Here is a 12,842-nt window from a genome sequence, read left to right as displayed (position 1 = left end):
TGTTGTTTGTGAGTTTTCTCAGTGGTTATAATAATGAAACAAAATCAAAACCCTGTCTTTTTAATATTATGAAGTTTTACTAGATGTATTGTATGTGTATTTCTTGTTTAGGTAACAGAATGCTTCTTTAATCTATAGATTCATCTTTAATCAGTTCTGGAAATGTCTCAGCGTTACCCTTTCAAGTGTTTTCCTTTTAGCTGGGACTTAATTGAAGTTAATAATATTATTAGTCTTATTAGTCTAGCTCCTGCACTAAGCTCTTCAGCCTCTCAGCCTTAGTTCTTAGTAATGTGTTGTGCGTGGCTACAGGCATGTTTCCTGGTTTACAAAGCTACTGTGGGCATCTGCTTTATTGGCATAACTGATTGTGTCAAAGTTACATTTATTGTATAAAACTCCTATTTGGTTATATTATAGATATGCTCGAGTTAAAAAAACAAATCGCATACAAGTTCTGTCTGATAGTTTTAGCATCTAGAGTTGGTTTAGTGTTTGTGAATACTAAGTTATTGTGTATCATGGCCAATGTTTGGTATATCTTAATATGTGAGGATTTTGAGGTCCTGAATTGAGCATATTGTCTCAGAGTTTGTCTTCTTGACAGACTGTGCTATATGAATGGGACCATACAGTCCTAGTTTGGGGGTTTCTGCATTTGAGGGTATCAGTGGAACAGCTCTCGTGTTTTGACATTAGCCCTTGGAATAAACCACCTTGGCCTTGATAACTACCACTTTTTAAAAATGAAAATGGCATAAGTAGATTCATTAAAAATGTTAGTTGATGTCAGAAATAATAGTGATTAAACGAACTTTATCGGTGAAAAAAAATCAGTAATTTAAAATCATTTCGTATTTAATAAAAGAACTGAGATGGGGGCCAGCAACATGGGTTAGCAGGTTAAGGCTCTTACCACCAACCCTGACCATCTGAGCTCTGTCCCTGAAGCTCACACAGTGGAAGAACTGATACAGCAGAGTTTCCCTTTGATCACAACATATGTGTGGCAGCATGCATATAGCATACTCACAAATCATGTGTGCACACGATACATACATATAATAGAGCCTTTGAAATCAAGTTGTTTAACATTAACCCCTTTACTTCTTTAAGTGTTTTAAAAACTTCACAAAATCCTATTAACTCCTCAATAAATTCACATTCATTTGCCAGAGAACAAAGGAATCCAAAAGAACCTTAGAAACTGTGTTTATACTTCCTGAGAACCGTCGTCTTGTTCTGAGAGCACCAACAACAAGGGCAGCATATTGTGTGAGTGGTGTTATTTTCTCCTGATGGGAAGAAACAGATTTATCCCTTTTATGAGACTCAATTTTTATATTTATAATTCCTAAAAGCCACTACAGTGTTCATATTCTGTAATTCAAAGGATTTGAGTAGTTTCTGCTTTCTTAGGAGAATCTGAGTAATCTGTAAATATGATTAGGAAGTCTTATTCATTTATTTCCTGGGCCTTTGTTTGTTTGGGTTTTTGTTGTTGTTTTGAGACAGAATCTCTCTTATGAAGCTCTGGGTATCCTGGAACTCACTCTATAGACTACCCAACTTTGAGTTTTCTTCTTTGTTGGTTTTAATTTGTTTCTGTTTTCTCCCTATCAAGTTCAGTTTGGGTTTTCTAATTACCTTTGGGGAATGGGGCCTGCCCTGGAATACAATAGACCAGCAAGGCTCACGCCACTGGGGAAAGCTGGCTCTCCCTCTTCCAGCAGTTTAGATATGGCAGCAGCTCCTCAGCTAACCTACCCTACCCCATGCCCAGACTTTGCCGGGCTTGAGCTTGGGCAGCCCTTGTGCACACTGTGACGATCACTGCGAGCTATTTGTGCATCAACCCTGTTATGTCCAGAAGACGTGGTTTCTTTGAAGTCATCCAGCACCTCTGGCTCTTAGAATCTTTCTTCCTCGTCTTCCCTGGGATCCCTGTGTCATTAGGGGGAGAGGTGTGATAAGACGTCGCATTTAGAACTGAGCACTCACTCTGGAGTCTCTTCTCTGTCCACTGACTGGCTGTGGACTGTGGTTCTTGGTTAGTCACCATGTGTCAACAAGAGAGGCCTCCAGAGACAGGCCTTCTGATCTGCAGGTCTAGCGGTAAGCCTGTAGAAGTCCTTTGGTGCTGTCTGCTTAGTGCTGTCAGGAAGATGAACATGGTCTGCTCATGAGATTGGGATTGAGAATGACTCCCAAACTTACTACTCATGTTGCTCTTTGTCCTCTAAAATAGAGTTTTATAAATTTTATTCTGCATCTACATTGAAAGCTATGGAAATGAATGCTTACAAAAGTAATTTCTTCTAAGACCCCAGAGACTGCAGGTGCTGTTTAATTCTGTGGTATAGAGAAGTCATGATACTTCTTTTGATTGACTTTAGTGTTGTATCCAAACCACCACTGAAGGCATGACATTAGCCCGAGTGAGCATGGGCTTAAGTGGAAGTTCGTGTTTTCCTTACTAGTCTATATTTAACCATCAGCAGTGTGATACACAGTATAAAATGGAAGAGGTTGTTCCTTTTAGGCTTAGTCTTGTGGATAATCTAGTAAACTCTGTGTATAGATCATGAGTTACCAAAACATTAACATTCATGAAAGCCTTAATTTAAAAGTCTATATTGGAAATTTTTATCTCATTGTTATCCATATTTTAAAAGAAATGCATTTCTATCCTCAGTTTTTTTTCTTTGTTAATTTACAGGCTTTATTTATGACAGCTTTTTTTTTGACTTCCCTTCCCCATAGTATGAGTATATATTAGCATTTAAAGAAGCGTGAAACTAAGCGTTCCCTCTGTAGTCCCAGCCAAATGATACCGTTATAATCCCAGCACTTGAAAATGAATGCAGAAAGATGACGGTTCTTGGGAATCTTCAGCTACATATCAAGTTGGAGGGTAGCCTGATCTACATTGACTTTCTCTTAAAAAATTAAAATAAATTAAGACCCAATGAATTTATAAGACCTGGGAAGGAAGGAATATATATTTTAAAAATAAATTTATAATTTGTTTTGCCAGTTAAAAAATACTGAATTTTTTAATATTATTTTTTATTTTTGAGACAGGGGTCATTATGTGGACCTTGCTGGCCTAGAAGTAATTATATAAATAAAGTTGACCTCAAACTCAGAGATCTGCCTGCCTCTGCAATTCTGGAATTAAATCTGTGTGCCATCGTGTCACAAACCATACATACATACATACGTACGTACATACGTACATATGTACATACTATATATATATATAGTAACACATGATATAGATAGATAGATAGATAGATAGATAGATAGATAGATTTTTTTTTTAAATAAGAGTGGGCCAGACAGATGACCCAGCAGATAAATATGTCACTTGCTGCCAAGTGTTGTCCTGAGTTGAGTCACTGGTGCTCCCATGGTATAAGGTGAGAACTGACATCTGCAAATTGTCCGACCCAAGTCAGACACATGTCCCCCTTCTCTCTGTCTCTATCTCTCTCAAATACACACGTTAATGTAATAAAATATATGAATGAGAAAGATAGGCTTCTGACATTAAAGAAACCAGATCTTCATCACATTAGACAGTCTTTCATTATATTAATGACTCCTATTTCAGCAATGTTTATAAAACAGGTTTTTAAGAATGTTTATAAAACCAATCGTTTCGTGAGCATTATTTCACTCCCCCTCAGGAAGTGTGTTTAATTTATACGCAAAGGACTAATAACTTAGAAGTAGCTATACAGATAGTGCTCACTAGTGGGGATGAAGGAACACAGTACATCTGTGTCGTGGTGTCAAGATTATTTACTTATTCATTTATTTTATTTATTTACTTGGTTTTTTGACACAGGGTTTCTCTGTGTAGACTTGACTGTCCTCCCTTTGTAGACCATGCTAGCCTCGAACTCACAGAGATCCACCCGCCTCTGCATCCCTAGTGCTGGGATTAAAGGAATGCACCACCATGCCCGGCTGTGAAAATTCTTTTTGAGGAAACTCATGATTAACTCCTAACAGCACATTTCGTCATAGGGTAGTACATAGACTCCTCTCTGGCTCGTAGGAATTTAGAATATGGAAAAGTAAAGCAAGACCAGGACTGCTCACTTTTCATATCTTAAGTTTTCTTTCATCCTTATCAAAAATTCTATTATTCTGGCATGATAGCACACAGATTTAATCGCAGAACTCCAGAGGCAGACGCAGATAGATCTCTGTGAGTTTGAGGTCAGTTCAGTTATTTCCAGGACAGCCAGGACCACATAATGATACCTACCCTGTCTCAAAAATAAAAAAATAACTTAAGAACCTCATTGTTTTTTAATTGGTAGATCTTTATTGTTGTCAGTCTGAAACTGAAATTTAAATTTCAGAAGAGTCATCCCAGATACTCAAAATAGTCACCTTAAACCTAAAAGGAAAGCCACAGATAAGCAAGAGGCCATTCCAGCTCTAATTTAATCCTTAGGGAAGTGGGAAGAGATGGAGCTCTCACTAGACACTGCCAGGCAGGCCTCAGGCTTCTGTAAACACATCCCGTTTGCTTTACTCCGGAACTGTTTACTTTGTGCTCTCACTAAAGCCTACTATAGTGAAGCCCTGTCAGCGCGGAAGGTAAAGCAGCACTGTTCTCTGTGGGAGGAACCACCTACCAGAGCCAGGCCCAGGATTCTGAGCCAAGCCCAGGACAGCAGCAGCCCCTGGGGATGCTCCTGGCTTCCTTTTCCATTTCTAGCCTCCTGGCTGCACAGCCGTCAGCAGCCACTGAACCTGAGGCTGTTCTGGGTTTATTGGTCGCCCATACATTGTAAATAACTAAACGAGAACCTTTCATGTGTGAGTTAGCTTAGCTGGGTTTTGCAGGTGCGGCTTTTAGTGTAACCTGTTGAGGCCAATCACAAGAAGCCTTACAGCTCAGAAGAATCACCGTGTGTCTGTGGTAGCTCTACTATATTGTGGGAACTTGTTGTAATTATGTTGTGGTCTGGAAGGTCTGTAATTGTTGTGTCGAACCTGAGGAAACTTGTGAGGTTTTTGTGTGTGTTTTCTGTAATAGTTTTTACCTGTAATAAAGGGTTTTCAAATTGAGCACAAAGCAGGGAGAGCAGTCTAAGCAGTTTTAAAAGATTAAGAACTTCCCAGAGGAATCCAGAATGTGGGAAGTAAAGTTTTTGTCATGAATAACCACTACAGACCGAGCCCAGAGAAGTGAAGCGAAGCCAAGCCAGAAAACCTGGGAGAAGACGCAGTCCTTCAGCAAGACAAGGCTGAGGGGATGCAGTGGGAGGGAGGCAGCCGTCCCAGGGCTGTCCAGGCCAGCTAGTCAGCTGAAGCCATAGGCTCCAGGCTCAGGCAGACCCTCTCAGAAGAGATGAGGACAGTATCAGTGTCTGGCTTCTCCATGTGAGCACACTTGCACACACCACACACGGGGTGGGGAGGGAGAGGCTTGTGCACAGACTGGGGTACTGTTCACACCTAGTTCCTGCCATGCTCCCTTTCGCCCCAGAAATTTCTGCACGACCTGCTATAAAAAAATAGGTTTACAAATCAGACATGTATCAACCACAAATCATAAATTTATTTTTAAACAATCCTTTGGTGACTTATAAAAACCAAAAGAAATCTGCATACTAATGAGATAGATGTGCTTGTTTTTGTTTAAGGACTTAAATCTTAGCTGAACATTTATTAATTTAGAACATAAAATGTCACAATATAACATTTTTCAGTTAATGATTGCATAATTGTCACTTCTGAGACACTACATAAGTATTTAGAACGAAGTGACCAAAATATGTTTAGGTATCTTTCAGAAGTTTTTGGAAATTCTGTTCTAATTCTAAGCAAAAATTTATTGAGTGTGCACAACTCATCAGCTGCTTACACAGCAATTTTTGAAATAAAATTTTATAACAGTAAAATTCGGAGTTATTTTAAATTGATACTCTTGTGCTGAGAAATGGCGGTAGGGGCATATTATAACTATGTTTCCCATAATTAAGGCATTATGTTTCTTAAAACCAGAAGACATTGTGTATGCAGTAAACACTGCAGTTCCTAATACAAAACAGTGCAAGCAGGGACGTTGTGGGCCTCTGCTGTCAACATGGTGCAGTGGCGAGAGCAGTAAAACATTCATATGCTGTGTGCTCAGAGCTGGCAGAAGAGAAATCTCAGAAAGTAGCCAGCGAATGCTACCTGAAATACTTTTATTACACATTGGGCTCATGGTTTGTTTTTTGTATTGAGCATCCATTTTACTGTGTCCAAATTTTTGTATCATATTTAAGAATTTGTAAATTAGACACACTTCTGAAAGCTTACCTATTTTGATAGATTTTTTTTCTGTTTCATTTTTCCATAAATGAATTTTATCCTATTGCTTGCCCTTTCCCCCCTGTGACACAGACGGGTGTGCTTGTCACATGGGCCGAGAAGAAATTTTAGGACCATGGCCCTTAGTATGCTGTTTGGATGCAGTCATGGTTGGTTACCACTCTCTTTGTAGGTTTTGATTAAATTCCGCCTGTGTTAATACAGCATCTTATAGATTCCTCCTTTAAGAAATCTGCTTTAAGTCCAGTCTGCATTAAATTGTCCTTAAAGTAAACATATTTTTTACTAGTTGGATGTACTGGTAAAACTGACTCGTGTATATTTTAACTGTAGTTTCCATTTCAATTTCCTTGATTTTTGGTGTGGACTGGGAAAAAATGCTTCTCTTCTCCCATTTAAATCTCGCCCTTTGCCTTCTCTTTCTCGCCTGTCTTTTCTCTTTATATACATATTCTCAACTGTCAGTGGAATTATTGTCTTCCTGTTTCCATATTCAGGTAGTGTCAGTGGCTGAGTACCACCGCAGGATCGATGCTCTAAACACTGAAGAACTGCGCACACTCTGCAGACGCCTCCAGGTGCCCCCTTCTGTAGTTTAAACCCTTTTGGAGATAAAATGCTCCCTGTTTTTAGTGTCCTTTCTCAAGACAAATCTCACCTTAGAAGGATTTGTCTTGAATGAAGCACTAAAATAAGCCACCAGGAAATTCCTTTTTGTCTTCAAAAATGGTTTTCGCCTTGGAGAGCTGTAGGACTCCATTTTCTCTCTTTCTTTCTTTTCCTCTTTGCTATCATCTTTCACTAGAAAGTTTTCACAACAATTCAGCCACGTGAGAACTGTTCTCAGCATTATGTATTTCTTTGAACTATGAGTTTTCATTAAATTTTGACATTGGGAGAATATTGGGTTTTGTGAATGGACCTATATTGACTAAAGTAGGAAAGATACTGGACAGTAGGAAAATTATAAAAAAATCTTAATGGAAAGTAAGGCTTAGGTATTTTCTCTTCAAGGCTGTATCAACTGTATAAACTATGGATAAAAATCTTAATGGACAAATTGGTTTGTTCTTGAGGCATTCTTGGTTGGTTTAGAAATGCTTTGGGATAATATAGGGAAGACGCTTGAGCTAGATACATTATGTAAAATGTCCTAAAATAATCTGTGTTATTTAAAAAAAAAACAAAGTAATAAAATTGAAAACTCATTTTTTCAGTTTGTGTTTCCTTTTTATAAAAGTATGCTTTATGCTTTCATTGCTTTTCTAGACTGACTAGTTCTCTTTTAATTTTCCCAATGCTGCCTTGGATTTGTGTTTTGTTCTGTTTTAACTTTTCACATCATTGAAATAAAGGTAATACGATGATGTGAAAGTTGTCATACTTAGCTTCTCATCAGAAACAATACAATTCTAGAACATGTATTGGCTGAAAATACATACTGTCCGGCCTTGGCAAGAGATGTGCTGCAGGACCAGGATTCCACTCCTGAGTGGCACCTGGCTCGGAGCTTTGCTGCATTTTAGTTATCTGCTCCAACAGAATTCTGTGGGGTTTTCAGTTGAAATGTTTCATCAACAATAATTACGGTTTTTATTTGTTAGGGTTACTGTGTTTTAGATCCTAAAACTAACCGAAAATGTAATCTAATGATAGAATATAAAGTAAGTTTTTTAATTACCATTTTTGTCATTTTCTGAATACCACTGTGCTGATTGCTACATATAAACACAACCAATTCATCTAACCTTTAATTGTGAACAAATTAATTTTAATATTTATTGTTTGGTCCCAGTAGATGAAAAGTAATAGTTTTAATAAGTTAAAAAATAGAAAGCAGTTTTACAAAATGAAGCAAATAAATACATCCCAATGAAAAGGAAATTATTCATTTAGTCTACTATTCTTTAAAATTTTGATGCAAGGATTAATAATTTTGACAATTTTTGTATTTTGTGTAAAAAAAATAATAGCACATATTTTAAAGAGCACTTAGTTGAACAGCTGTCTGGCTCCCCTTTGTCCTTAATGACTGAGATGTGCATGCAGGTTTCCTGTCACCCAGACACAGGAGAGACAGCACGTGTTGCCAGTTCTTCCTCGTATCCTGGATGAAGTGGACTTGTTCTAACCTCTTGTGCATCGGGCACACTGTCTGTCCTTGAATGGAGCATCCTTTGCCCTGTGAAATCTTTCCCCGCCTGTGCTTAATAAGTTTCGGTGAACTCAAAAGGCTGAAATGTGCAGAACCTCTCCCAACTGTATATTGACACTGCTGCTATTTATTCTTTAGATTACTACAAGGGAAGACGTACACTCAAAGCAGGCTGCTCCAGCAAAGGCAGACCTGGAGCCTGAATCTTTCCGACCAAACCTAAGTGACCCCAGTGACCTCTTACTGCCCGATCAGATTGAAAAGGTATGCCATGTCACCTGCAGCGTCTGTGTGTGTGCACTGAGAGGGAAACAGGCCCCTCAGTGACTGCAGCCACAGGGCTCCTGCTGCTGCTCTTCCTCCTCATGAAGAGTTAGTGGGTGGAGCAGAGTGTCTCCTGTTGCATGTGCTGAAGTTCAAACATAAGGGAAGCTTAGGTGAGGCACTGGGGTGGCCAAGCTTTCTGTTTGTTCTCGTCTCTAGAGCTGGGTCTTAGCGTGGAGCCTAAGCTGCACTTCAAACCCCTGATTCCCTCAGCCCTGGCGCTGGGATGGGAGTGCCTCACTGCTCCTGGCAATCAGCGGTTTGTTATGTGTCCAGCTGTGTGTTCTGTGTGTGCTATCTCATGCTTTTGGTATCAAAGCTCTTGAAATTACAGATACTGTTGTGCATATTCTTGGTAGGTGAAGAAGTTTTTCATGTAGAAACAATCATGTATTTGTTCACTGTCCTGTAGCTATAAAAGATTTTCAATATGACTAGTCCATTTGAACAATTGGGCTAAAAGTTGACCCACTGTTTTTGTTAATTTGGTATAGTGCTAGCGATAAGCAAGCCCTATTTCTTATCTCTGTTGCGAGTTTGATTCGATGTTACTCATTTTCTAGTAGACAATATTTCTTGCTGAGGAGTGTGTGATTCCTGTTGCAACATCACAGAGTCAGTAAGAAGACGGTTTCTGATGTTTCTTTTTTAAGTCTGCATTGTATATGTGTGATTAAGTTGCAGCTGCTGATGCTTGCACTCAAGTAAATAGTACATTTGTTTCCCTAAGCTTACTAAGCATCTTCCACCAAGAACCATCGGCTATCCATGGACTCTTGTGTACGGCACCGGGAAGCACGGCACAAGTTTGAAGACCCTTTATCGGACAATGACAGGTTTAGACACCCCAGTGCTGATGGTGATTAAAGACAGTGATGGGCAGGTATGAAAAACTAGCTCCTCTGTCCTTTCAGCATACTTAACCTAATAAAATGTATTTCATCAGTATATCTTAGTGCATAATTGTTATTGTTTCATTGTACAAGGCAATACTGCGTATCCTAGAGGCCAAATGTAAGCATTAGTAAAGTGAGAGTTCTGTGTTGAAAGAAAACTGTATGGTAGAGACGACTTGATCATAGCATATCTTTAAAGGTGAGCATAATATGCTAGGTGTATTAGAGCCCAGAGAAAGTGTTTGTGTCTGTGAGGAGGGTAAGACTGAGGCGTGTGGAAAGGGCTTTTAAGAATGAAAGATGTTTATAAGTATTTTTTTTTTGCATTTATTCTTTGGTGATTTCATGTATGTACATGTTGTATTTTTTTTCATATTCACCCACTAATGTCCTATATTATCCTTATCGAATTAAACTCCTTTCTCTTCCCAAAAGTGCCCATCCTACTTTCATGTCATGTGAGGGACATGGTGTTGTGTGTACCACTATGGGTTGTTTGCATAAACTGGGAGTTTTTTTTTTTTTTTTTGGTTTTTCGAGACAGGGTTTCTCTGTGTAGCCTTGGCCATCCTGGACTCACTTTGTAGACCAGGCTGGCCTCGAACTCGAACTCACAGCGATCCACCTGCCTCTGCCTCCCGAGTGCTGGGATTAAAGGCGTGCGCCACCATGCCCGGCTAAACTGGGAGTTATTTCTGGAGCATGGGCCACATACTAGTGGCTTACCACTGGGAAAAAAATGAGACTCCTTCCCTATGAGTAGTCAGTAGGTAGTTTTTAAGAGTTAAAGGTCACTGTGCAATAATAAAAGCAAAATCACACATAAAAAAGAGAAACATCAGACAGTGATAAGAGAACGCAAAGGCAGTATCAAGTAACAGACAACAGTGGTGCTACTAGTCCTTGCCGGTGTTTCTTCTGTACTGGGGCTTCACTCATGGCCTGGGGGGGGGGTGGGTTGTCTAATCTTCAGACCTGCGGAGATTAATAATCATCCCTGCTTTAGAGTTGTTGGTCAGGGAAAATAATAGAACTACTGCTGCATACCAGCGCACATAGATAAATATTGAAAGCACAGTACTGGTTTGTAAATCAGAAAGGGGAAGGCTCTTTACTTAGGATTCTATGTATAGAAAATTCATAGTGAGCAAATGAACCTATGATGTTGTCAGATAGTAACTTCCTCCTGGAAGGGGGGCTCATGAGAAGAGGCACACAGGGCTTTCTAAGTACTAGTGACATTCTCTGTCTTGGTCTAAGTCTATAGTACATGGGGTTTATAATTTTAATTGAACAGCACATTTATATCCAGTGCACATTTCTTTAAGATAACCTTTTATATGTGAGGTTTTTAAAATTAATATTGTGAGATAGAATGTTGGACACATCTATCAACTCTGACTCTGTCCTTTCTTGATATGAAATCTTGGGCTCACAGCACTAGAATATCCACGTTTCATCCGCAGCTGATTTTTATTAGGGTATATAATGTAAGCTTTCAACAGTCACGGCCATTCAAACCAGAGTGTGCCCTTAGGGACTTCTCTGTGGAATGGTGCAGGAAAGGAAGGACTTCCGGTTTTCCTCACATGGTGATCCACTAGAGGCCCGTATATACTATAAATAGACTGAGTTTGTTCTCTTAATGTATTTAACACTTTCAGATAGTATAGTCACTCTACCTTTTTCATCAAAGCCAAAAAAAAAAAAAAAATCTCCCAGCCACTGAGAAGCCTCTGTGCTTTGTACAGATAGGACTGTGACAACCCAGCAGCTTGTCAGCCCCTGAGGAGAAGGACTCCCCGCGCACTGTGCTGAGGCATGTGTGTGGAGAGGGAGGCACACAAACTAAACTCATGCTCTCATGGCCTTAAACTTGCCCTTTGTGCCCTCAGGTGTTTGGTGCGTTGGCATCGGAGCCATTTAAAGTAAGTGATGGCTTTTACGGTACCGGAGAAACATTTGTTTTCACATTCTGTCCAGAATTTGAGGTAAGAAATTTCTACAGTGCAAGTTATAAAAAAGGAATATGAAAGCTCATGAAGACTAATCAGTGCTTTTGTCTCCGTAGCACATAGCAACCAGTAGAGTCCATGTGTAAAAAAAACTCCATGTACAGCTCGTTAGGTTTAATCTGCGTTAGTGCTTGTGCTCAGTCCTGTTGATGTTCTTTAAAGCTGTCTGATAAATGTGGTTGTATATTAACTATATGCAACGGAAATGTCACAGCTGTATGGAAACTTGTGACCATAACAGTTAGTCTTCCAGTAACTTGCCAAAACAAACAGAAAGGGAAAGAGGCACCACCCACTATATGTCCTCTAGCTTTTAGGGAACATGAAAATGTTCCTTTGGCCACATATATGCAAATCTACAAAAGCGTGATATTTTAAAGATCAAGGGAATGGGTACTGTTCATAACAATCTACCGTAATGTTATCAGAACACTGGGAGAGCACGGTGTCACCCGGCATGTTATCGGCTTTGTTGAAAGCAAAGCTTAGGACAAGATTCTTGAGAATTAATGTGTATGTTGAGCATATTAAACATTCTAAGAGTTGAAATAGCTTCCTGAAAAGAACAAAGGAAAATCATTTTTAAAAAGGAAACCGGGGAGAAAGGAAACTGGCTCGACTGAAGCACCAGCCTGCTCTACTAAGAGAGACTGAAAAAGATATCTGATATATAATGTATGCATGCATGTATACAATAATTTTGAAAAACATAAAGATGAAGCACTAAGGCTGTAGTAATTAGTTTAGATAAAGTTATAAAATACTAGAAATAAGTATATAAGAATATAACGCTGGGGTACAGGAAACAGTTCCTTAAGTCTTCTGCAATCATGAGGACCTGAGTCTGTACCCCCAGCACCCATAAAGACTGGGCCTGGCTCACTGAAGGAGGACTAACACAGGTGACCTGTCGTGACAGCTTGTGGCCAGCCGGATTTGTTAATCTGTAAACTTGTGGTTTCCTGAGAGATCTGCCTCAGTATAATAAGGCTAAATGTCAAAGAGAAAGAGTGATGTCTGATTCTGGCCTCAACATGTGTGCTCATGCCCTTGTACCCCTACCTATACTTTTGTGTGTATTAAAAAACCCACAGACACAACAAGACTGCT

At 39.4% G+C, this 12,842-nt stretch overlaps 1 protein-coding gene across 10 annotated transcripts in view; it reads left to right on the top strand.

The window, feature by feature from the left end:
* OXR1 (oxidation resistance 1) overlaps positions 1 to 12,842 on the top strand; it is a 325,549-nt gene that overhangs the window by 309,644 nt on the left and 3,063 nt on the right. For 7 of the 10 annotated variants that reach the window (XM_084747931.1, XM_084747934.1, XM_084747935.1 and 4 more), the window contains 4 exons: positions 6,840 to 6,920; positions 8,636 to 8,761; positions 9,552 to 9,704; positions 11,613 to 11,708. In XM_084747931.1, coding sequence (XP_084604057.1) covers positions 6,840 to 6,920; positions 8,636 to 8,761; positions 9,552 to 9,704; positions 11,613 to 11,708 — 456 coding nt within the window. The remainder of the gene's footprint in view (positions 1 to 6,839; positions 6,921 to 8,635; positions 8,762 to 9,551; positions 9,705 to 11,612; positions 11,709 to 12,842) is intronic. The other 3 variants (XM_084747932.1, XM_084747930.1, XM_084747929.1) reach the window with 1 other exon arrangement.

The sequence above is a fragment of the Acomys minous genome (genome assembly GCF_964271855.1).
Source record: "Acomys minous genome assembly, chromosome: 12".
Lineage (NCBI taxonomy): Eukaryota > Metazoa > Chordata > Mammalia > Rodentia > Muridae > Acomys > Acomys minous.
Note: the sequence above shows the minus strand (reverse complement) of the source record. Positions and strands in the feature narration are given on the sequence as shown.